General features: G+C 34.8%; 3 protein-coding genes across 4 annotated transcripts; 1 reads left to right on the forward strand and 2 right to left on the reverse strand.

Moving 5' to 3' along the window:
- Nucleotides 1–5,616: 5,616 nt before the first annotated feature.
- On the forward strand, nucleotides 5,617–11,821 carry LOC140792771 (serine/threonine-protein kinase PBS1-like). 2 transcript variants are annotated; one of them, XM_073143956.1, is made up of 5 exons: nucleotides 5,617–6,167; nucleotides 6,622–6,824; nucleotides 7,090–7,279; nucleotides 9,987–10,378; nucleotides 11,107–11,821. In XM_073143956.1, the coding sequence occupies exons 1-5, from the start codon at nucleotides 6,047–6,049 to the stop codon at nucleotides 11,557–11,559; spliced, it is 1,359 nt and encodes a 452-aa protein (XP_073000057.1). In that variant the 5' UTR covers nucleotides 5,617–6,046; the 3' UTR covers nucleotides 11,560–11,821. The 2 variants fall into 2 exon arrangements, with proteins under 2 accessions (XP_073000057.1, XP_073000058.1); XM_073143957.1 differs by having other exon boundaries at nucleotides 5,793–6,167; nucleotides 6,368–6,824.
- Nucleotides 11,822–13,210: 1,389 nt separating this feature from the next.
- On the reverse strand, nucleotides 13,211–14,859 carry LOC140792842 (bidirectional sugar transporter SWEET14-like). Its single transcript, XM_073144061.1, has 6 exons — nucleotides 14,808–14,859; nucleotides 14,343–14,379; nucleotides 14,033–14,243; nucleotides 13,782–13,943; nucleotides 13,577–13,696; nucleotides 13,211–13,447 (listed from the first exon to the last, which is right to left on the reverse strand). Exons 1-6 carry the CDS (start codon nucleotides 14,857–14,859, stop codon nucleotides 13,211–13,213), a joined length of 819 nt encoding a protein of 272 aa, XP_073000162.1.
- Nucleotides 14,860–19,333: 4,474 nt separating this feature from the next.
- On the reverse strand, nucleotides 19,334–20,939 carry LOC140792843 (bidirectional sugar transporter SWEET14-like). The gene is made up of 6 exons (XM_073144063.1): nucleotides 20,888–20,939; nucleotides 20,442–20,478; nucleotides 20,134–20,344; nucleotides 19,884–20,045; nucleotides 19,680–19,799; nucleotides 19,334–19,570 (listed from the first exon to the last, which is right to left on the reverse strand). Exons 1-6 carry the CDS (start codon nucleotides 20,937–20,939, stop codon nucleotides 19,334–19,336), a joined length of 819 nt encoding a protein of 272 aa, XP_073000164.1.
- Between the last annotated feature and the right edge of the window lie 256 nt (nucleotides 20,940–21,195).

Consider the following 21,195-nt stretch of genomic DNA (forward strand, 5'->3'; position numbering starts at 1 on the left):
GTTCATAGAAAGAAAATAAGTGCTGCTATTCAGGAGGTTTTCTTGCTGATTTTGGGAATTATTTCTTCCTTCTGTTGTTGTCTAGAGAAATTGAAATATGTTTATATGCTCAAGTTCTATGCAGATTGGAATAAATAGACATAAGACAATAGACATGATTTGGGTCTTTTTTTTTTCTTTCTGAAAAGTGGCAAAAACTCTGTTATAATTTTGGGCTTTTAAATTGAAGTTTTGTGTTTTTTACAGATCCTGGGTTTCTTTTCCATGATTAGAAGATATATTTTCAGATTTTGTGTGTCCGAAGGGGACGACAAATTTGGTTTTTTGAGCTCGTAATCCATAATAATTTGGTGTATTATTAGATTTGAGTTGTCCCAGGGACCTAATTTTGTAAAAGCTGTTTTATATTATTGTGAGTTAGAGAGAATAATATCACATATAATTTAGTTAGAGTTAGCTAAAAGATTGTATCCAAATGATTATAAATGATGAAGCTTATAGAGTACAAATAGCTAACCTAATTTCTTAGTCAAATTGGATGATGCCAACTAGAAATTTGGAAGTGCAATAGGAGCTTAAGTATTTATTTTTCAGGTTAAAATTCAAATGCTCTTCCAATTAATATTTTTCGGAGGAGAAAATTGATTATCTAAATTTGAGTAGAATTTCTTTTTTCTAATCTGTTTATATAGTTGAAGTGAAATACATTTTGTAGCTTCTGAACGAGTGGAATTCATAATCAAATGATGTGTCTTGTGAAACATCTTTGAGCAATGGGATTTGGATTTGGTATGAGCTCTATATGGACTTGTTTACAGTTCTTTGATAGAAATGTTGTCAAAAAAAAATTTTTATGTTAAAATTTGGTATTATAAATGACGTGTTTTGTAATGTATGAGTGTACTATCAAGGTTTATGTTTTAGGAAGAGTTATATTTGCTGATTTTATATTCAAATACTTGAAAAAATTGTAAAGCTATATATTGAATTATAGACTTAAATGTCATCATTTAATAGGAACCATGCATTACATTGATTGGTTAGTAGATGAATGTTAACTTGTGATCACTCGGATGGAAATGTAAAAAACTCTGATTTTTTAGTATCCCCTTGTTTGGTTTAAGGTTAAGCTTCGAAGTTCGATTAATTAATTTTGATTTTTAGTTTTGATTTTTAAAAAGCAAACTTAATTAGACATAAAAAAATATAAACAATATTTGATCACTGAAGGAGTTTAAAATCCTTGAACTAGTTTAAAAGGAGCCTCTAAACTTAAAACAAACAAGATAGAGTATAAATGGAATGGACCGTGGTACTTCGAGGGACAACCTGAGTTAGGCTCTATCAATGGGGTTAATTTACTGATACTCCAGTATCCAGAAAATAAAATAGAATGAGCCTATTAGTGGGCTATACTTATCATGGTTTCCTTGATTGATGCTTCCTAAATTGATATATATATATATATATATATATATATATATATATATATATATATATATATATATATATATATATATTGTTTTTCACTATCTTGAGTCTTCTATCCTCAATTCAATTCTTCCTTAGTATATTCTCTCAGTAAAGACTTGGAGTCCATCCATCCTCTTCTTTTTGGTCTCAGTGGAGGCTCCCGTCCACCTGGTAGGAATCTATCTTCCAGTGGGCTCTTCCAGGAGTTCTAATATGCGAATTTTCTCTTGCAGAGGGGAGAAGGTTGTGTAAAAAATATAAAATACTTATGAGTTTAATTACAGTAAAATAGATCTTTTTTTTATAATAAGTTTGAGGAACAATATACTTTGGTAAAAGAAATTTAAGAACTTAGCTAGTTTAGATCAAATCACTAATCCCAATTCCACGAGTTCATCGTTCGTTTCATTAGCAGTTTGGTTTGGTAGCAACAATGAATGCCTCCCTCGGTTATGCTTCTTCTCCTCCTTTTCTTTTTGAATGTGTTATTCTCTTTTCTTGTCCAAAAGAAAGGCAAGGCATCCAAAATTAATAAATGATGGATGCTCACTGAAGGTTTGAAAGGAGAGAAGTTCTTGCATTATTGTACGGACATGGCAAAGTATCAATAGGAGTAGCAAGAGAAATTGAATATATATATATTTTTTTTGGAGGGGTGGGGTTGACGTTGGGATGGGTGGTGGGGTTTGGAGGAAGGAAGCCAATTAAATAAAGGCACAATTATGTGAGTGGATCAACTATAGACACAATGCCCTAGATCCATGGGAGTTATGGAGTTTGTCTATTTGGTCACTACCCTTAGTAAGCTTAAATATGTGTCTAAAAGAATCATATATATTTTTTTACTTGGAAACTATGCCTCTTCTTCTCTTATCCTGCCGCATTTTTAAATGTTTATAGTTAGGGATGGCAAAAACTAATCTAGCTCGATAACTTGATATGATAATTCAACTTTTAAATATGCCTGAATTTAGTCTAATCAGGTTTAGGATTATAAACATGTTAATTTGTCTAACATAACTATTAAACGGATCGTATTCGTATTTATTATCTCAACCTAATTAATCATTTAGGATTTGATCCGCCAACCCGTTTGATAAATAGATTATATTCGTGCTTAGAAATTTCAACCCGTTTAATAAATAAGTTGTGTTCATATTTGCATTATTATTACCAGACTTGAACCAATCTAGCCCTACTCATATTTATAGTAAAGACAGCAATGCTCTATCTAAATAGCACGTCACATCCTAGAACCTTGATAGCTAGTTGGAAAGGGAAATGTTCCACTATTCCTTGGGGAAAAAAAGAACTTAGATAGCAAGTGGGAGAGGGAAATGTTTCTATGTCCCCCTGGAAAAGTCCATGGATGGTCATTGATGGGCTGAAATTTTAGTTGGCTGTTGTCAAAAAGGTAGATTTGCTGTGTGAGATGCAGTTCTACTTACCTCATTGGACTCCAGCTCATGAGCAAGGAGAGAGTGAACATTTATGGAGCATCTGAAGCACTTAGTTGGAAAACATGTGCAGTTTCATATTGAGATAGAGAGAAAGAGAGTCAAAGAAGTGTTCTAATAATACTATTCTTAACATGCTTGATGTTATTTAATATCAACTCACATTCCAGAAACCTTCAAATATGGGCATCTCAAAAATGGCATCTCTCCATCTATAGGGCAGACTCTTGTGCCTGAGAGAGAGAGAGAGAGAGTCAAAGAGGATTATACAACTCTTATACATTTTAATTGATTTTTGATCTATATAATTTTGTGACTATCTACTTAGAGCGCTTTAATATTTTATATTTGACACTATTTTTTTCAGTATTTATAATTCGAGCTCTTTGTGTCGGACTTTATCCTTAGAAAACACCGCTAACAAAAAGTATTAACTCATGAATATTCCATTAAGGTTTTCCAAACTACCCTATCCTAGAAGGAACTCCTTTTCCAAGGCCGCAAAAACTTGATCACTTGTGTCTATTATTTCAATTTAAACCTTGTTTTCGTGAAGCAAATTAGGCCATTCTTTCTTTTTGTGAGATGATTAGTCCTTTTTAACTTATAATTTTTGAGTCTTCTATTACCTTTTTCATCAAATTTTGTTAACGAAAGATGCGTTTAGAGAATATGTTCTAAAACATGGGGCTTTAAACATAAATCTAGAAAGGGTAGAGTGTAAGACTAAGAACTCATGAAAGCAAAGAATATTTATCTATATAAATAAGAATACTAGAATAAAGAGCATAAGAATGTCAAAATATCCATCATCAATGATGTCCCTTGCTCCTCTTTGTGGAAAGGAATTCATGTCTTTCTATTCTTTATGCCAGCATTTAAAGTTAGATCCACTTTTCTAAGCTTCTTTTCTGAGGGTGAAAGAAGGTTGCAGCATCTTGTGTGATTAGGCTGCATGGCATTGGCAAGAAAGACTACCCTTTTGTCCTTTTAAATTTTTTTCTTCTCTTCTCCCTTTGTGTAAATAGAGATGGAAGCTTCTGTTTAGCTTCATTGCTTGGACAGTCCAGAGCCACTTTTCATATGCTTTAGTGGCACTAGAATCCATTGGAAAGATTTTATTCCTTCACCAATTCCATTATGAGTGGCTGAAACCTCTAGAGAAGGGGAGGAAAACAAAAAAGCTTCAATAGCTAAAAAGATTTGAAGGAGAATATAGAGTAGACTATTGAATGGATTGTTGATTCCCTAGCACTTCCACTGACCTTATGTACTTCAATCATCTGGTTTTTGCTTTTGTTTTTAAATTTTTTGGATAAATTTATTAATCATATCCTATCATATTGATATTTCTTGGTCTCTATTTTACTTTTAATGTCTTATAAATATCTTATCTTTAGCTACTATACAGATGAGTTAATCTAAATATAGATGTAAAACAACCTATATACCTCTGAGTAAAAATATTTTAAGCTAAGATAATAGTAGTCAAATGTTCTTTATTATGTTAGTTGATGTTCAGTGAAAATTAATTCGTTGTGTTTTTAGATATTTAAAAGTAAAATATAGAGATTAAATAATAAATTCATGTCGTAAAATGTTAAAGATAATTCAAACAAAACTTATGATATTTTTAATAATTTTTTTTTATTTTTATCTTGAATAGTTATACCTAGATTCTCTCGAATATTATCTATTTTTATATAGACTCTCTTGTTTATTTTTGTGACTTATTCAGTATTATTTTACAATATTCAAAATAGTACTTAGTTAAAGTAGCTCACGCTGTATAAAAGTTTCCGAATTCAAAACCCGGTATTTAGTGGGACACTACAATATTCTCACTTCTCTCAAATCAGGCAATAGTAAATTAATATTTTCTTAATAGAAATAAATAATAATAATAATAATCAAATACCTATTTTGTTGGACTTCACTAATTATAGAAATTATATGACATATTTACCTCTTCTTTGCAAAGGAACCTTTATATTAAAGATAATATCACATCATAAATTTAGCATACTTCCAACTTTAGGACCTTATGAAACCTTTTTCTTTTTCTTCTTCTATGGAGGCATCTCCATCAAGCTCTTGACCAGATAAGTTGTCTAGGCTTTGTTCTTTTTCTTAATTTTTTTCCCAAGTTTGGCACTATGAATGGATGATGGTATTTTATCCTTAGCATTTGATTCTCAAGTCAAATGTCAGTCTATTCTTCTTCAAAAGAAGTATATGCACATAAACCTTGTTATTTTCATCCAATTACTTTATTTTCGTCAATAATTGCTGTCCTTAATTATGTGCTAAAAGATATTAATTTTTAAGTTCTTGTCTTAATTCATTTTTAGAACAATTATACGAAGACCCATAAATTTATGACTCATTTTCCCATGCATCCTCTCATCAAATAATCTTTTAATCTCAGCTTTCCTCTTTAAAATGAGAGTATAATGGACTTTAAAGAGATTAAAATTGATCATCTGATCAATCGTATATTTTTTAAATAAAAATCTAAAAATTAAATAAGAAGATCTATGAGGAGGTAGTTTAGATATTAGATATAATAAATAAAAAGTTCAAAGAAAAAAAGGAATTTTTAGTAAAGAATATATTACTACTAGAAATAATTTTTTGCAACATAAAAGAGGAAGGGATTAATCTAAAAAACTAATCAACTTGAAGTGGTTTCATGCAAGATACCGACAAGGCATGTGATAGATTTGCAGGAAAAATCGTATAAAAATTTGAAACTTTCTTAATTAAGTCATAATAAATTAATAATTCCTAACAGCGAACTTTGTTTATTAGACTCTAATCTTAATAGATTTGTATAAATACATGCACATGGAGCCGTCGCATGGACCGGATCGCCTAATCTCTCCACTCTTTTTCCACATCAAACCCGAAGCCGTTCCGATGAATTATTCCTCCTCCGATACAATTGCAGCGGTTCCCTGGATTGGATTGGAGGGCGAAGAGAAGCCATGTAGAATTTGATGGCAAGAGCCGATTTGGCGCGGGGTGGGAGGGGTGGTATGGGCTGGAATGGCAAGTTTGAGGCGGAAAGACGCGATTTTTAGTGGTTTTCCCGCTAGTTCTGGTAGTTTTGGGATATGGGTTGTTTCCCATGCTTCGAATCGAGGGAGACAGATGAGTTGGGCCATGGGAAAGAGAGGGAGGATAAGAAGGAGGAGCAGCCCATGGTTGCTCCGCGAGTCGATAGAGTTTCTTCTGGTTAGTTAAATATCTTTTTTCTAAATTTTTTTGAGTATTTATTGTTTTCATTTTGGTATTTAAACTTTACTTGGTAGATTGGATCTGGATTCCTGAAGCCATATGTTTATTTTATTTTATTTTTCAATTTCAATGTGGGAAGATCTTATTTTTATCTGGTTGAGATCACTAGAGAGGATCTTTTTTTGTTTCTTTTTTAGGTGAAATCCACGAGATGTTGCTTGTTCTATTGGTTCCAATGATAGAACCTGTTACTAGTGCTTGAAGTTCTGGTCATTTTCTGGATTCTTTGGATCATGAGCTATGGCTAGTCCATTTTGCAATGATCTGAAAAATCTCTATTGATGGAGCTGTACTGTTGTGAATATATTTAATCTCTCTGTTTCCTCCTTGATCTATTATTATACTAGATGCTTGTTTGATAAATATCTAACCCTGTAAGTTGATCAAACAGCTGATAGTTTGAGGACTAGAAGTGGCCTTGGTTTGAAAAGGGAAGGAAATAATCCAAGGGATGGTTCTGGTTCTAACATCTCTGCTCATACGTTTACCTTTCGAGAGCTCGCCGCTGCAACAAGAAACTTTAGACCTGAGTGCTTTATAGGGGAAGGAGGATTTGGGCGGGTTTATAAAGGGCGCCTTGAGAGTACCGGTCAGGTTGGTTTTCTGATTATGCTTATATTTCTGCCACAATTTTGTTGATTTAGCATTGGAAGATTTTAGCTTTATCTTAACCAACCAAATGTAGTAATTGGCTTTGTATAAGTCTCCATAAGCCAATGCAAAATGCATTTAACATTTAGATGATTATTCTTTATCCATGTAAAAAATGTGCTACTTTATGTGGAAGCACAAGAGATAAAGAAGAAAAAGAAAACTTAGATTAGTACATTTTTGCATGATTGTCTACTTGTGGTGGCAGGTTGTCGCTGTGAAGCAGCTTGATCAGAATGGGCTTCAGGGAAACAGAGAATTTCTTGTGGAGGTTCTCATGCTTAGCTTATTGCATCACCCAAATCTTGTGAATTTAATCGGTTACTGTGCTGATGGAGATCAACGCCTTCTTGTATATGAGTTTATGCCTTTGGGATCTTTGGAGGATCATTTACATGGTAAAGTTTCTGTTGTTGTACTACTACATTTGATAAAATAGGAAGAGTTTGTTTCCTTCTCACATTACTTTGACATTTACACTCCTTTTTGGAATGTTCTTTTCTTTGAGGTAAGCTTTTATAAGCAAATTGTATAAATAAGTGGAACTGTGTTAAAGGATGCTCTTTTTGTTCCTTTTCTATTTGTATCTGTTCTTTTCATTTAGATCTAGACAAATGTTACATATGTAGATCTAAAGTTCTCTAAGAAAATTGATAAGGATGTTCCACATGGAATTGTTAGGATGGTGAAAAAGGAGAAATGTCTGTAGTTTGTTGTGGAGTTCTCATGTACCCTTCAGGTCAAAAGGAAATTTTCTGAGACAGTTTGAGACTAGCCATACTTTATGGGTCAGAATATTGGAAACTATGAAACAACATAAGCAAACCTTGAGTGTAGCAGAACAAGGTGAACGAGTGAGGTTAAACAAAAGATAGATTAGGAAATGAGTGTATCCGAGACGTTATGGGTAGCAGCTATGGAGGGCAAGTTACATAAACAACTAAGGTTGTCTAAAGTCTAAACAAGTGCAAAGGAGATCATGTTAGGCACCAGTAAGGAGTGTCTCTTTGAATGAAATGGTTGCCTTGAGAGGAAGGGGAAGACTACAAGTAGCATGGACGAAGTAGTAAGAAAAGAGAAGATGGTACTTAGCAAATGACTTTAAATTAAATAGAACCTAGCAAAAGGAAGCGCCATATAGCTGAACAGAACTAGTTGGTGGCTTGTGTCTTTGTTACACTTACATATGAAATATATACACATGTACATATATAATGGTTAACAGATGAGCCAAACTAAAGTTCTTTTCTCTGGCCCCAGAATTAGTGCAGTTCTCATTAACATGAATAGCTAGCGGCTGGGCTTCCTTGGAATGACGAGGCAAGGAGGTCATTAATTCAAGTCTTAGAAATAGCCTTCCCAAATATTAGGGTGAGAATACATACATCTCTCCTTTCTAGACTCCGCATAAATGGAAACCTGGTGGAACACCTTTTCCTAACTAGCAGACTTCCTGCAGCAACTATTCACCTACTCTTGATGAGAAGCTCTTTCCTTTTTCATCCTTACTTGGAGTGCAACGCTGCATGAAAACTGATGAGACCGTTACAATTGGAGTTTATCTCTTGGTCCCTTAGTTGGAACTAAACAGAAGCTGTAGATTCCTTCTGGCTTGTCATGTATTGGATCAGATAATGAGCACTTTATAGCTTTCTGTGATGATTGGCTGCAACATATTGACGAAAATGTTGTGACATATTGATTGACCACATGATTTAAACTACTGTATTTCCTTTTTTTCCCTCCTTTCTAATACTAACTTGCAAGTGTCTGCATATGCTATAAACCTTAACCTCATTTGTCAGACGAGTTGATTCATCATAGTATCATACCACAACCTAGCTATCTTATAACATAGAAATTAACATTTTTTTCCAGAATTCTTTTTTAAGAAAATTCGGTGTAATCCTTCGACTCCATATTACCCTTAATTGTTGTACAAGAGAGCCTAATTAAGTTAGTTGACTAAAGTTGAACTTTATTGTTGTATACCTTATTCACTGAGATACTTCATAGTTCTTTGATGCATGCAGTAAGGTTCCTCTGTTTCACTCTCTATAACATCTAACTTAACATATCATAACCACTTATCTTTCAAGTCAATTCCATTTGCATTATGCTCAAGTATATGCTCTAAAAGGGTAAACTATAATTTTATTAAGAAAAGGGCATATAAAAATAGGAGAATGTTCCAGATGTCATTTGTGCTTGTTGCTGATTTAATTATAAATACTTCACTTTCTGTCACTCTCTAAGCTTTATAAAGAAATGTAAAAAAAGAAAAGAAATGTTCTTGATGTGTTAGTTCTACATATATTGAAAGTACTTGAATTTAAGAAACACGCAAGATTAGTAAATGAAACCGGAACAAATAAAAGATCAAAAAGAAATATTATATTTCTTTCTGCAGTGTTTCATCTTATCCAGTCACAAATTCTATGTGGTGAATGAATAGCTGCATCATGATATTATGAAGTTGAATCCATCATATTACAATTTACAACTGCTCTACTTGCTTGTACCATTACCTGCAAAAAAGATTTTCTCCTCCAAAAGTATGTAGTGCTAATATGTCAGCTTTCACTAAAGTGAAGACCCTGCAAAGTAGATATTTATTATTTATCTATTGAAAGTCCCAGATGGTCTGTAGTCATGAGAAGCCATCTGAGATTCTGGGTATGATTAACACCATGGTTAATTGTGTTTACAACAACAACTTGCAATTGACTTTATGTGCGCTGCTGATTAAGTGCACTTTGCACGACAAAACTTCTTAGTTGCACTATTTTCATGATATAGACAACGTACTTCAGTTGTAGGCTGTTATCTATTTTGGATGCATTATGTGTGTGTGCAAATCTTTGTGAATATGTTAACTTCAAAAAAAAAAAAATCTTCATGGATATGCAATGCCAAACTGTGCCAATCAAGTCTTGCCCATCCCCTCATTCTTAAATATCTTGATTCATGGTAAAGCCAATGCGCCGTTATATTTTGTTTGAACTATATTTCTTGATTCTCTCTATCATATGATACCTGAAGGTTTCAATCTCCAAGTTAAAGTGTTCCTTGTACTTTTATAACTTTGGAGATTTATGATAACAGATCTGCCACCCGACCAGGAAGCACTGGACTGGAATACAAGGATGAAAATCGCTGCTGGTGCAGCTAAAGGTTTGGAGTATCTCCATCATAAAGCCGACCCACCAGTCATTTATAGAGACTTCAAATCATCTAATATCTTATTGGGTGAGGGGTTTCACCCGAAGCTTTCAGATTTTGGGCTTGCAAAACTTGGTCCCACTGGTGACAAGTCTCATGTATCAACAAGGGTGATGGGTACCTACGGATACTGTGCCCCTGAGTATGCTATGACTGGTCAACTGACAGTAAAGTCAGATGTCTACAGCTTTGGTGTTGTATTTTTGGAGCTGATCACAGGTCGGAGGGCAATTGATAGCACCAGACCAAGTGGAGAACAGAATCTTGTTTCATGGGTAAGGTTCTTAATCTGGACATGGTAGAATTTGGAGACTTATCTTTTACTTGTTTATATATCTGACTGAGTTTCTACTCTATGATTGCTATCTATATTTTCTAAACAATCATATGGGGTATTGTCTGCTACATCTGGGAACTCATTTTAACAATGATAAGCAAATCTGTCAGTTCAGCTGTCCCTAATTTTTGTATCTTGTAAATGCACTAACTCTATGACCATATATGGGTAAATAGTGTCACTTCTACCAGAGAGCCTTACAATATGTTACATTTCACCTAAAAGTATGTGTTAAACTTTTAACCTTGCTATGTAACTAGAATAACCACGAAAAGAAAGTCCATGTAAAGAATAGCATAGTTCACCAGGTTGGCTTTATTTGATTTCTATTGAATGAACCTAAAATAAAAGGTCAACGATTCAATATCATGATAGGAAACTGCAAGGTAATTAGTCATCATTCGATAGATGCCGCCTCAACTATTTACAACAGTAGTTAGTGGGCTTGGAGTTGTTTAGAAGTGAGTAAAGAGATGTAAACTAAATATTGCACAATGATTAATACCATGGAGTTGGGATATGTTATCTGTGGTTCTGTACTGGGGCATTTATTTACACTGTTACTGTCTTTTAGTATGTTATGCAGTAACCTATATCAAATGAATTGTTAGAATTTTCATAAGCTAGCTGTTTCCTATTTCACCAGAATTTGCATCATCTTACCAGGCTAGGCCCATGTTCAGTGACCGAAGGAAACTCCCAAAATTGGCTGATCCAAGGTTGCAAGGCCGCTTCCCTATGCGAGGGCTTTATCAAGCCCTTTCTGTTGCATCCATGTGTATCCAAGAACAAGCTGCTAGTCGTCCTCTTATCGCTGATGTTGTCACTGCTCTGTCCTTCTTGGCCTCCCAAACTTACGACACCAATGCTTCTCCCACCAGCAGCAACAAATCAGGTGGGGGTGGAAGAGTATTAGCAAAGAATGAGGAAGGGGAACTCTCTGGACGAAAATTTGAGCTGGATGGATCAGAGAGAGATGGCTCCCCAAGAGAAGTTGTTGGTCCGATTTCAAACAAGGATTCGGATCGGGAGAAGGCAGTTGCAGAGGCAAAAATGTGGGGAGAGAATTGGCGAGAAAAGATACGTGCTAATGCACGTGATGCTGCAAATCATGGGTGAAGGTAGTAAATACTTCTCTTCCCATACATTTTTTGTCTGTATAAGAGAAGTGAATTAGTACAAGGGAGTTATCAACTTGAAGCATTTTTGCCTTATACTGAGGGAAGATGAGGGAGAGTTGAGTGTACATCATTGGAGGCAGGAAAGAATGTAGTAGTACTCATATACTGATGATGGTCTTATGGATGTAACTGAACCTCTTGCTTATTGGAAGTCCAAAAAATTTTGTGGGAGAGTTCCACATGATGTTCATCATTCAAAATTATTTCTTCCATTTTAATGCTATCTACTACCATTTGGCATTTAATAATCCACTGTTGATTATGCCTAGTGTTCAAGCAGGCCAATGGGGATCCACCCGAAGACCGAGATCCGACAGACAGCCCACCGGCTCCGACCCACCGACTCCGACCCACCGACATCGGTGCAGGACTGATCTTGGCCCTACACTGGTCCAATTATTTTTTGTTTTTTTTTTGTCTAAACCCAGTCCGAACCGGCCCAATTGAGACGCCCTAAATTTATCACCCAAGACAAGCTAATATTCCAATAGGCAATAGCTATGTTATACATAGAAGAACATCCATGCTATTGGATGAGATCTTTGATAAAGAGGAACCATCTATAATAAACAAAGTATTGTGATTAACAACTTAATTAAGATACTCCCCATGATTTCAATCAATGAGAGAGTCCTAAAAAGTTTCAAGCCAAAGTATTTTTGTTTATTGTTTTTCCCAACGATGCATGTACATAAGAGAAAAATACATTTTGTCCTCCATAGTTGGATCAAAATTGAGAGTACCTCTCTTGACTTTTCTCTAACACTTTAATATTTTTTTTTTTGGGACTTATATGCAACTAATTGGCAGACATTACTTTCCAATGTGAAAAGACAAATGGATTTTATATTTACGATAATTAGTCAAGAAAATAATTTCTCTTGTGAAAACCGACAAGTTTTAATAATTCTTTCGCCGCAATTTTCCCTAAATTTAACGAGTAAAAAACCTAACAATTTCGTAGGAAAACGATATTTACTAGATCTTTGGGCCAAAAAGTCAACAGTTGACCACAAGGGGATCTAAGTACACAAATGAAACTAAAACAAAAGTAAAAAGACAACTAAGAAGGGGATTAATTAGAAGGACAAAAAGAATATCAGATAGGTCAACTATGAATATATATATATATATATATTTAAAAGGGTCATCTACTGTTTATTTTATAAAATAGAATATAAGTGAAGTGTTAACTCGGTTGTGCTCAGATTATTAAAGGGGCTCATATAAAATATTATACTATTATTTTTAGATTCAAATAAAATTGGAACACCATTAAAATAAACTGATGTTCGAGTCTCACATGGTTGATCTTGGGAGACCTTAGAGGAGTTTGACTCTGCATTATTCTCACATATCTCCAAAATTTAATGATAGAAGAGATCACAAACATCAAGCTCATGAATATGATATCATCTATTAATTATGTGCCACATTCTTATTCCAAGATTATTCCAAGACTTTGGAGGTTACATATATTACTAGTCAATGAGATAAGTATAAGACGATCTCTCTCTCTCTCTCTCTCTCTCTCTCTCTCTCTCTCTCATACTCTTATATGTATATCTAATATGTATGTGAATGAAGTCTCACAATGGGCTAATATCCTTCCCCTCCTCATTGCACTTATCTTTTTCCTCCTCGTTTCCATGATTATTTTTCTGGCGGCCAGCCTCCAAATCGTCGACGATCTTATTTATTTCCACGACTTCTAACTCATCTCCATGCTTCGGTTGTTCAGGTTTTATGGTGTTCCTCTTCTTCCTGTAGTACCAGTAGAGGAGCATTTGGAAGACTCCAAAGCCAAACCCTACTATGTTGGGGATCTGATATTGGTATAAAAAGATACTTGTATAAGAAGAAGAAGAAGAAGAAGAAGAAGAAGAAGAAAGTGTGTTCAAAAGGAATTGATGAAATAGAGAGAAGTATGCATGCATGGCTGGGCAATCGATCACCTGGATATATAAATCTTTGGCAAATAGACCATATAAGAACCAGACGACGGCGCTTAACGTGATGAAGAAGGATAGCGAGAATGGCATAAATTCCACACTCTTTGTGCGGATTACAAGCCTCTGTAGATCAAATAATATTATATGAATGTTAGATGTAATCATAAAGTATTCTCATTGTTTGTGTTTAATTTAGTCTCTTACGTACAATGACACTTAAAGGAGCGACCGAGACGCTTATAGAGGAGGCCACGCAGATCCACCCCATAACTTTCTCGCGATTTGATCCGTTCACAAGTAGGAGAGTGAAGAGAAGGATGAGAGAGAATGCCACCACATTCAAGAGAAAGATGGCTGCTAAGGTGGTGATCTACAACGTCCAAAACCATGCATGGTATTCATTAGACCAAATCTTTATAGATATATATATAGAGAAGAGACGTGCATTAGTCTACGTGCCTTGGACTTTCTTGGCGCATAGATGAGATAGATGATGATATAGATCGTCTCTATGAAACATCCAGCCGAGTTGTTCGTAACTAGAAGGATAGCATCGGTCTTCACAAGAGCGTAGTAGAACCATATCATTGCACTGAACAATGCAACAATATATGGCACAGGTTTGAACCCTTGCGTGGACTTCTTTTGCCATATTTGATAGAACGTAGGACTGCAGTTATGAGAAGAAACCTAGTCAGTATAACTTAGCCTTGATAATTAGATATATAAGGAGAATAATGAGATGGTAGTCGAAGTGGATATTACGTACATTGGTGCAAGGTACACCATGAAGGAGATGATGTTACCTGCGTAGGTATCAACAAACTAAAGTTAAACCTCCATCGATAGTTAAACAACGAAAGAAAGGTATCGTAGCATAAAACTCGAGCATTTGATCAACTTATTAAAGAACTTTAAACAATAAATTCTGTGACATAAATATTTGTTTCGGAAGAAGTGCTGATCAAGGTAACTAAGAAATCTTGTAAGGTTTCTTCACAGCAAACCCTTCTACTCTTGTCCACCATACTAGTAAAAGAAACAACAAAGCAACTAAGAAAACTCGACCAGTTCCCAACGTACTCATGGAAAGAGAGACTAAACTATAAAAAGATGAAGAACATATGGAAACTACACGCACAGTTTGTTTCTTAATTGTAACAACATGAAATCAAGAAGCAAGCTCTTGGGAGTACTGAAGGGACAAGGAGGAGCTCTCCAATGGCAATTATACCTAGGATGCCAAAGGTGAAGACCAAAGGTTGGTCCAATGATAGGCCTGCCATTTCTCTTCCACACTAGGAATAATTAATGGCTTGCTAAACGAAAGGTGAACGAAGAACACAAGGAAAGAAGCAAGCTTATGTGACTTCTTGGGCTTATGAGGAGGACCATTTATATAGTGGAGGTGTTGCTTGAGATGATCAAGTTATCCACGCCAACGAAATTAAACATACAAGCATGCATGAGATCATGTAAGAAGAAAATGCAAGGAAATAGCAAAGTACAATGAACATTAAGACAGTGTTAGAGCAACACTATGATTGACCATTGTTGTGAACATGATTTTTGTACGGAATTTTCACAATAACAAGCTAAAATATAAACCATTTAACAAACTAAAAGATAAAGATGCTCCTAAATGAGATAAAAATATATGCAAAAAAAATGGTATATATATATATATATCAATCTTTTTACTGCTAAATAATTTTTTTTTCTAATTACTTGTTTGTTAGCTCTTAGGGTCATACATGCAAAAACCAACTGTATTAAATTAAGAGGTAGTATACATCAACTTTTGTATGGGCATACATTCAATTAAAGCCAGAATTTTGGAAGGGTATAAAATAAAGTTGCCATCTACGTAACGTAATTATATTTTATTTTTTGATTGATAATAATAGACTATAATGTATATTGCATATGTAAATTGTGTCCACTATAATAAAATGTGAATAAACTATACAACATATGAGGACTCAGTTTTAAAAAACTCAATCTTGTCAATTATAAAAACAAGTTGTTGACAACTATCAACTCCTCATCAAAATTTCACTTTTCTCCAAATTGTAGTCCCATTATGACTCAAAAGAAGCAAAGCAAAAAAAGAAAAAAGAAAAAGAAAAAAAGGGTGAATTAGTGAATGGGAACACAGTTAGTTCATAGTTCATAGAGAGACCATTCTAGGTATTAAGATCACATAAATTCAACAATACTCACTATGACTTGATGAGGATATCTCAATAGTCACTCACTAGCTTCACATTTTTTTTTGCAAAATTGGAATCACATGTCACTACTTCCAGCAGTTCTCATACATTAATTTTCTTTCATCATAAAATAAAAAGTCTTATATCTATATTCTAATACAGAAGATCTGTAACTTGGACACAAGTTTGAGCACCATCATAATGTTAACACATTTCAATTTTTGATCTTGCTTCTACTTCAATCGATCAATTTTAATTGCTTCTAATAGAACTGAATGTAAAAAAAAATTGTATCCCATCTAGAACGGTTTAGCCGAAGGATTCATAGTTAAAGGATCATTTACTTGGAAAGTCAATGACGATATGCAAATTCAAGAATTCATAGTTAATAGGATATAATTTACCTGAGGGTTTTTGTCTAGTAAACCTCATTTAGCAAAGAGATATTATCCATTTTTGGTTTGGATTTTTCATGCTTTTATCAAACTAAATGTGGGGCTAAAAGCAATGAACATCTTTTCCTTATGTTCTCTGTGATCGTTAATTGGGTTGTCGTGTAAGGATACTACGAGTTCTAATATAGGATATATTGATGGAAGGAATGAGGTGGTGGAGATTTTACCAAACTAGCCTTCTTCCAATTATTTTTTAATCGATCCTAAATTTAATATCAAAAGAAGTTTGTTTTACTGAAACTATAAATAAAATACTGAACTTATTAGTATTTTATCTAAAAGATAGAAATGCTTCTTTTTATTCATAAAGTCAGCATTTTATATGACAGCTAAAAAAATAGACTAAGCTGCATCTATCAACATTTTATTTAAAATTTAAATAAGCCATAAATAAGTTTAGCATTATATATATATTGCTTATAAAATTAGCATTTTATTTTGTTAACTTATAAATAAAAACGTAGAATTTTTTAATATTTCAATGTTTTATTAAAAGCTACGGTGAATTAAGTTAGAGGTGGTCTTATTTCGGTAAAAAAAAAGTTTGAGACAGGGCTAATTTGGTGAAAAACTTTGAGTTAGTGTGAAAGATTGGACTTAGAGAGGACATCTTAATAGTGGATAGTGATAACCAAAGTTAAGATAATGTTAATAATGTGAGGACAAATTCGTCGAGTGTATCTGACGTAGTTCAGTTTCAGCTTGACATCTTCGCAAAATTTAGTCACGTTGATCTCACTTCCTGCACCTCTTTAAGTTTTCTTTTCATCGATCATAACACAAAAGTTAATATATTTTTTAGTTTAGTCCTATTCAGACCTGTGGTCCATATTCAAGCAGTTCTTTTAAACTTTTTTTTCATCATAAAATGAAAGAAACATACATCTATATAGCTTTTGTGATGTGGTTCTCAGTTCCAGCAGTTCTTTTAAACTTATTTTCATTGTAAATGGAAGTCATATATAGTGTGCTTTGATATCAATTATTATGTTAAACACCGAATTCACGGATACTAGCGAAAGCGATTTTCAATTTCCCCAAATAATATCGTTGTGATAGCAATATTAATACCAGATGAAAAATCCACAATTAAGATATTAAATGTAGAGATCTACTAAGCACCCAAGATAATCACAGATAGAGACTCCAAAATAAATACACAGGTAGAGCAATCTTCAATCCACTAATCCAATGCAAATAGAGATGCAAATACAAAGAGGTTCTCTCTCTCTAATCACTCTCAAATACAGTACATGAGTGCTTTCTCATAGAGCCCTCTCCTCATTCAAAAATCTCTCACATTTTCTCTCTTGAAACTTGCCCCAACTCTTACAAGATCCAAATACAAGAGTTTTCAAGTCTCTAATCTAATAGAGATGCAAATAGAGGTGTGCCCTCTCAAAGTCCCTTGCCCTCTTACAAAAGTCTTCTTCCTATGTTGTTCCATACCAAACCCTAAATTCAACATTTCTATTTATAGGGTTGATTTGAGGTTGAAGAAAATCCATGGGTTGTTCGAATGCCCATGCACCGCTACAACACACCTCACAGAATTGTTCGAACGAGTGGATAGTGTTTGAACGACGGTGGTAACATGTTCGAACGCCTTTCAAACACTGTGACATTCCAAACTCTTGGTTATTCGAACATTCGAACATCGTTCCAACGCTTTCATCTCGTTCGAACAGATGGATGTCGTTTGAACGCTAGCATACAAAATTATAACGACAACAAATTGCAATTTCAAGCCAATTTTCAACGGTATATCAGATATAGATAAGGCTTGATATAATGTAATTCCTTATTGTATTATTGATGTTCCCTAAACATATAGCGAGCTTGTTTAAACTTTTTTCTTTCTTTCTTTTTTTTTCGCATCTGTTAAGCACTATCCTGTTGACAATATTTCACATTTGACTCTTTTTGTCCGAGCTATCTTCCCACGAAATTGTTTGACTTTTTACTTATAAAATTTAGAGAAATTTGGACGAAAAAGCCAGGTAGATTGTGAACCATTGAATTGTTGCAGCAACTCGTGGAACAAACATTAAAGAGAGGGAAATCTTTGATATCCATAGGAGAAATTCCTGCATAACAGTGATGATTCTCCAACCTACATGGTCTTCAATCTAATTTATTATCACTGAAGAGGCCTTGAAGCCCAATTAGAAGAGCTCTCGCCTTGACATGCAGGTGATCATTCTCGGAGCCCAGCAGCACCTCTGACTTGCCAATAAGGAATTAATCTGGGTATCGCGTGACATAGAAACCTATTCCACCATATATTTGAGCCAAATTAGAGCTTTAATTTGCATGGAAACAAGATGAGAGCTTTCCAAAGACAGCATCATGAGAAACAAATTTCGGCAGGAGGGGGAGAGGGGATTAGCTTTCTAAAGACAGCATCGTTGCAAACCTTCCATAGACGTATATAGCGGAGAGCTCCAACACTGATGAAAGGGAGGTTGAGCTCGAGCTCAAAAGTGAGGAGGAAAGTATACTTATTTGGCGGTTTCAAGAAACTCTATTTCTTCCATCCTGCTCTCAGATAAGAGAGCTGCAAACTTTTGCAGCAGGTCTTAGTCTATGTATAACCTAGCTATTGGAATATTAGCCTGCCTTTCGTGATAAAAAATTAAGGGCTTGCTCATGTTATAGATTTCAACTTCTCTCTCCCTCTCTCTTTCTATCAAAAAATAAATAAAAATTAAGGGAATAGAAGTGAAGTTGGATGCTACCTAATAAGCCTCATAATTCCTAAGGCTCCACCAATTGCTACTTAGCTCCAAAGTTTGATCACTCTATTCATGCTAGAAAAACAAAGTGCATTTTCGTTGATCTTTGGGAGGCCTTGCAGGAGTTTGACTGCATAATTTCACATCTCTCCCAAAGTAGTGATCGAATAGATCGCAAATACCAATCTCTGGAATTTGATATCATCTGTTAAGTGACACATTTTTATTCCAAGATTATCTCAAGACTTAGAAGGTTACATATTATTATTCAATCAGATAAGTATAAGATGACCTCTCTCTCTCTCTCTCTCTCTCTCTCTCCATCTCTGTTGCTCTTATATGCATATGAATGAAGTCTCACAATGGGCTAATATCCTTTCCCTCCTCATTGCACTCATCTTTTTCCTCCTTGTTTCCACGATCAGTTTTCTCGTGGGCAGCCTCCAAATCGTCGTCGATCTTATTCATCTCCGTTGCTTCTAACTTATCTCCATGCTTGGGTTTCTCAGGTTTTATGATGTGCCTCTTCTTCCTGTAGTACCAATAGAGGAGCATTTGGAAGACTCCAAATCCAAACCCTACTATGTTTGGGAGCTGATATTGACATAAAGAGATATTGTATAAGAAGAAGAAGAAGAAGAAAGAGTGTTCAAAAGGAATTGATGAAATAGAAAGAAGTATGCATGGCTGAGCAATCGATCACCTGGACATATAAATCTTTTGCAAATAGACCATATAAGAACCAGACGACGGCACTTAACGTGAGGAAGAAGGATAGCGAGAATGGCATAAATTCCACGCTCTTCGTGCGAATTACAAGCCTCTGTCGATCAAATATGCGCGACTATTAACTATCAAATATATGTCCATAGTGTTCTCAAGGTGTTAGTTTTAGTCTCTTACGTACAATGATACTCAAAGGGGCGACAAAGACACTTGTGGAGAAGGCCACGCAGATCCACCCCATAACTTTCTCGCGATGTGATCCGTTCACAAGTAGGAGAGTGAAGAGAATGATCAGAGAGAATGCTACCACATTCAAGAGGAAGATGAACGCTAAAGTGGTGATCTGCAAACCAAAATCATATTGCATGGTATTCATTAATTAGATCAAATCTTTATTGATAGAAGATCTAGAAATGCATTAGTATATGCACCTTGGATTTTCTCAGCGCATAAATGAGATACGTGATGATATAGATCGTCTCTATGAAACATCCAGCCGAGTTTATCGTAATTAGGAGGACAGCATCGGTCTTCACAAACGCGTAGTAGAACCATAGCATTGCACTGAACAGTGCAACAATATAAGGCACAGATTGGAACCCTTGCGTTGACTTCGTTTGGTATATTTGATAGAATGTAGGACTGCAGTTATGAGGAGAAACCTAGTCAGTATAAATTAGCCTTGACAAATAAATAAGGAGAAAAAAATGAGATGGCAGTCGTAGTCGTTATTACGTACATTGGTGCAAGGAACACCATGAAGGAGATGACGTTACCTGCGTAGGTATCGTCAAACTAAAGTCAGCTCTCCATCAATAGGTAATCAATGAAAGAATTAAAGTCTACATATGAAATGAAATTTTAATATCATAGCATAACAATGGAGCAATATTTGATCTAGTACTTAGCAAAGACCTTGAAAAAATTAATTCTGTGGCGTAGTAAATATTTATTTCGGAAGAAATGCTGAAAGTAATTAAGAACAACAAAACAACTAAAGAAAACTCGATCGGTTCCTTTTACGTACTCATAGAAAGAAAGGTTAAACTATAAAAAGATGAAGAATATATGGAAACCATGCGCACGGTTTGTTTCTTAATTATAAGAACATGAGATCAAGAAGCAAGCTCTTGGGAGTACTGAAGGGACAAGAAGGAGCTCTCCAGTCTCCAATGGCAATTATACCTAAGATGCCAAAGGTGAAGACCAAAGGTTGGTCCAATGATAGGCCTGCCATTTCTCTTCCACACTAGGAATGATTAATGGCTTGCTGAACGAAAGGTGAACGAAGAACACAAGAAAAGAAACAAGCTTAGCGACTTCTTGTGCTTATGAGGAGGACCATTTATATAGTGGAGGTGTTGCTTGATATCACCTAAGAATAACCAATTAAATATACAAGAATGACATATATCACCTAAGAATTAATAAAATGCTGGAGTAGTTGTACAATGAACCTTCCAACAGCGTTATAGCAATAATACTACTATAGT

Source organism: Typha latifolia, chromosome 7, assembly GCF_019914945.1.
Source record: "Typha latifolia isolate L0001 chromosome 7, TyphaL0001v2, whole genome shotgun sequence".
NCBI lineage: Eukaryota > Viridiplantae > Streptophyta > Magnoliopsida > Poales > Typhaceae > Typha > Typha latifolia.

Excerpts from the sequence above, each read along its gene's own strand:
- LOC140792771 (XM_073143956.1), top strand. The coding sequence starts at position 6,047 with ATGGGTTGTTTCCCATGCTTCGAATCGAGGGAGACAGATGAGTTGGGC. Across the intron at positions 6,825-7,089 it reads GCCTTGAGAGTACCGGTCAG|GTTGTCGCTGTGAAGCAGCT; the intron begins GTTGGTTTTCTG and ends TTGTGGTGGCAG. Across the intron at positions 10,379-11,106 it reads AACAGAATCTTGTTTCATGG|GCTAGGCCCATGTTCAGTGA; the intron begins GTAAGGTTCTTA and ends TCATCTTACCAG.
- LOC140792842 (XM_073144061.1), bottom strand. The coding sequence starts at position 14,859 with ATGGCAGGCCTATCATTGGACCAACCTTTGGTCTTCACCTTTGGCATC. Across the intron at positions 13,944-14,032 it reads ATGCGCCAAGAAAGTCCAAG|ATCACCACCTTAGCAGCCAT; the intron begins GCACGTAGACTA and ends TGGACGTTGTAG. Across the intron at positions 13,448-13,576 it reads CCAAAGATTTATATATCCAG|ATCCCCAACATAGTAGGGTT; the intron begins GTGATCGATTGC and ends TACCAATATCAG.
- LOC140792843 (XM_073144063.1), bottom strand. The coding sequence starts at position 20,939 with ATGGCAGGCCTATCATTGGACCAACCTTTGGTCTTCACCTTTGGCATC. Across the intron at positions 20,046-20,133 it reads ATGCGCTGAGAAAATCCAAG|ATCACCACTTTAGCGTTCAT; the intron begins GTGCATATACTA and ends TTTGGTTTGCAG. Across the intron at positions 19,800-19,883 it reads TCGCCCCTTTGAGTATCATT|AGGCTTGTAATTCGCACGAA; the intron begins GTACGTAAGAGA and ends TTTGATCGACAG.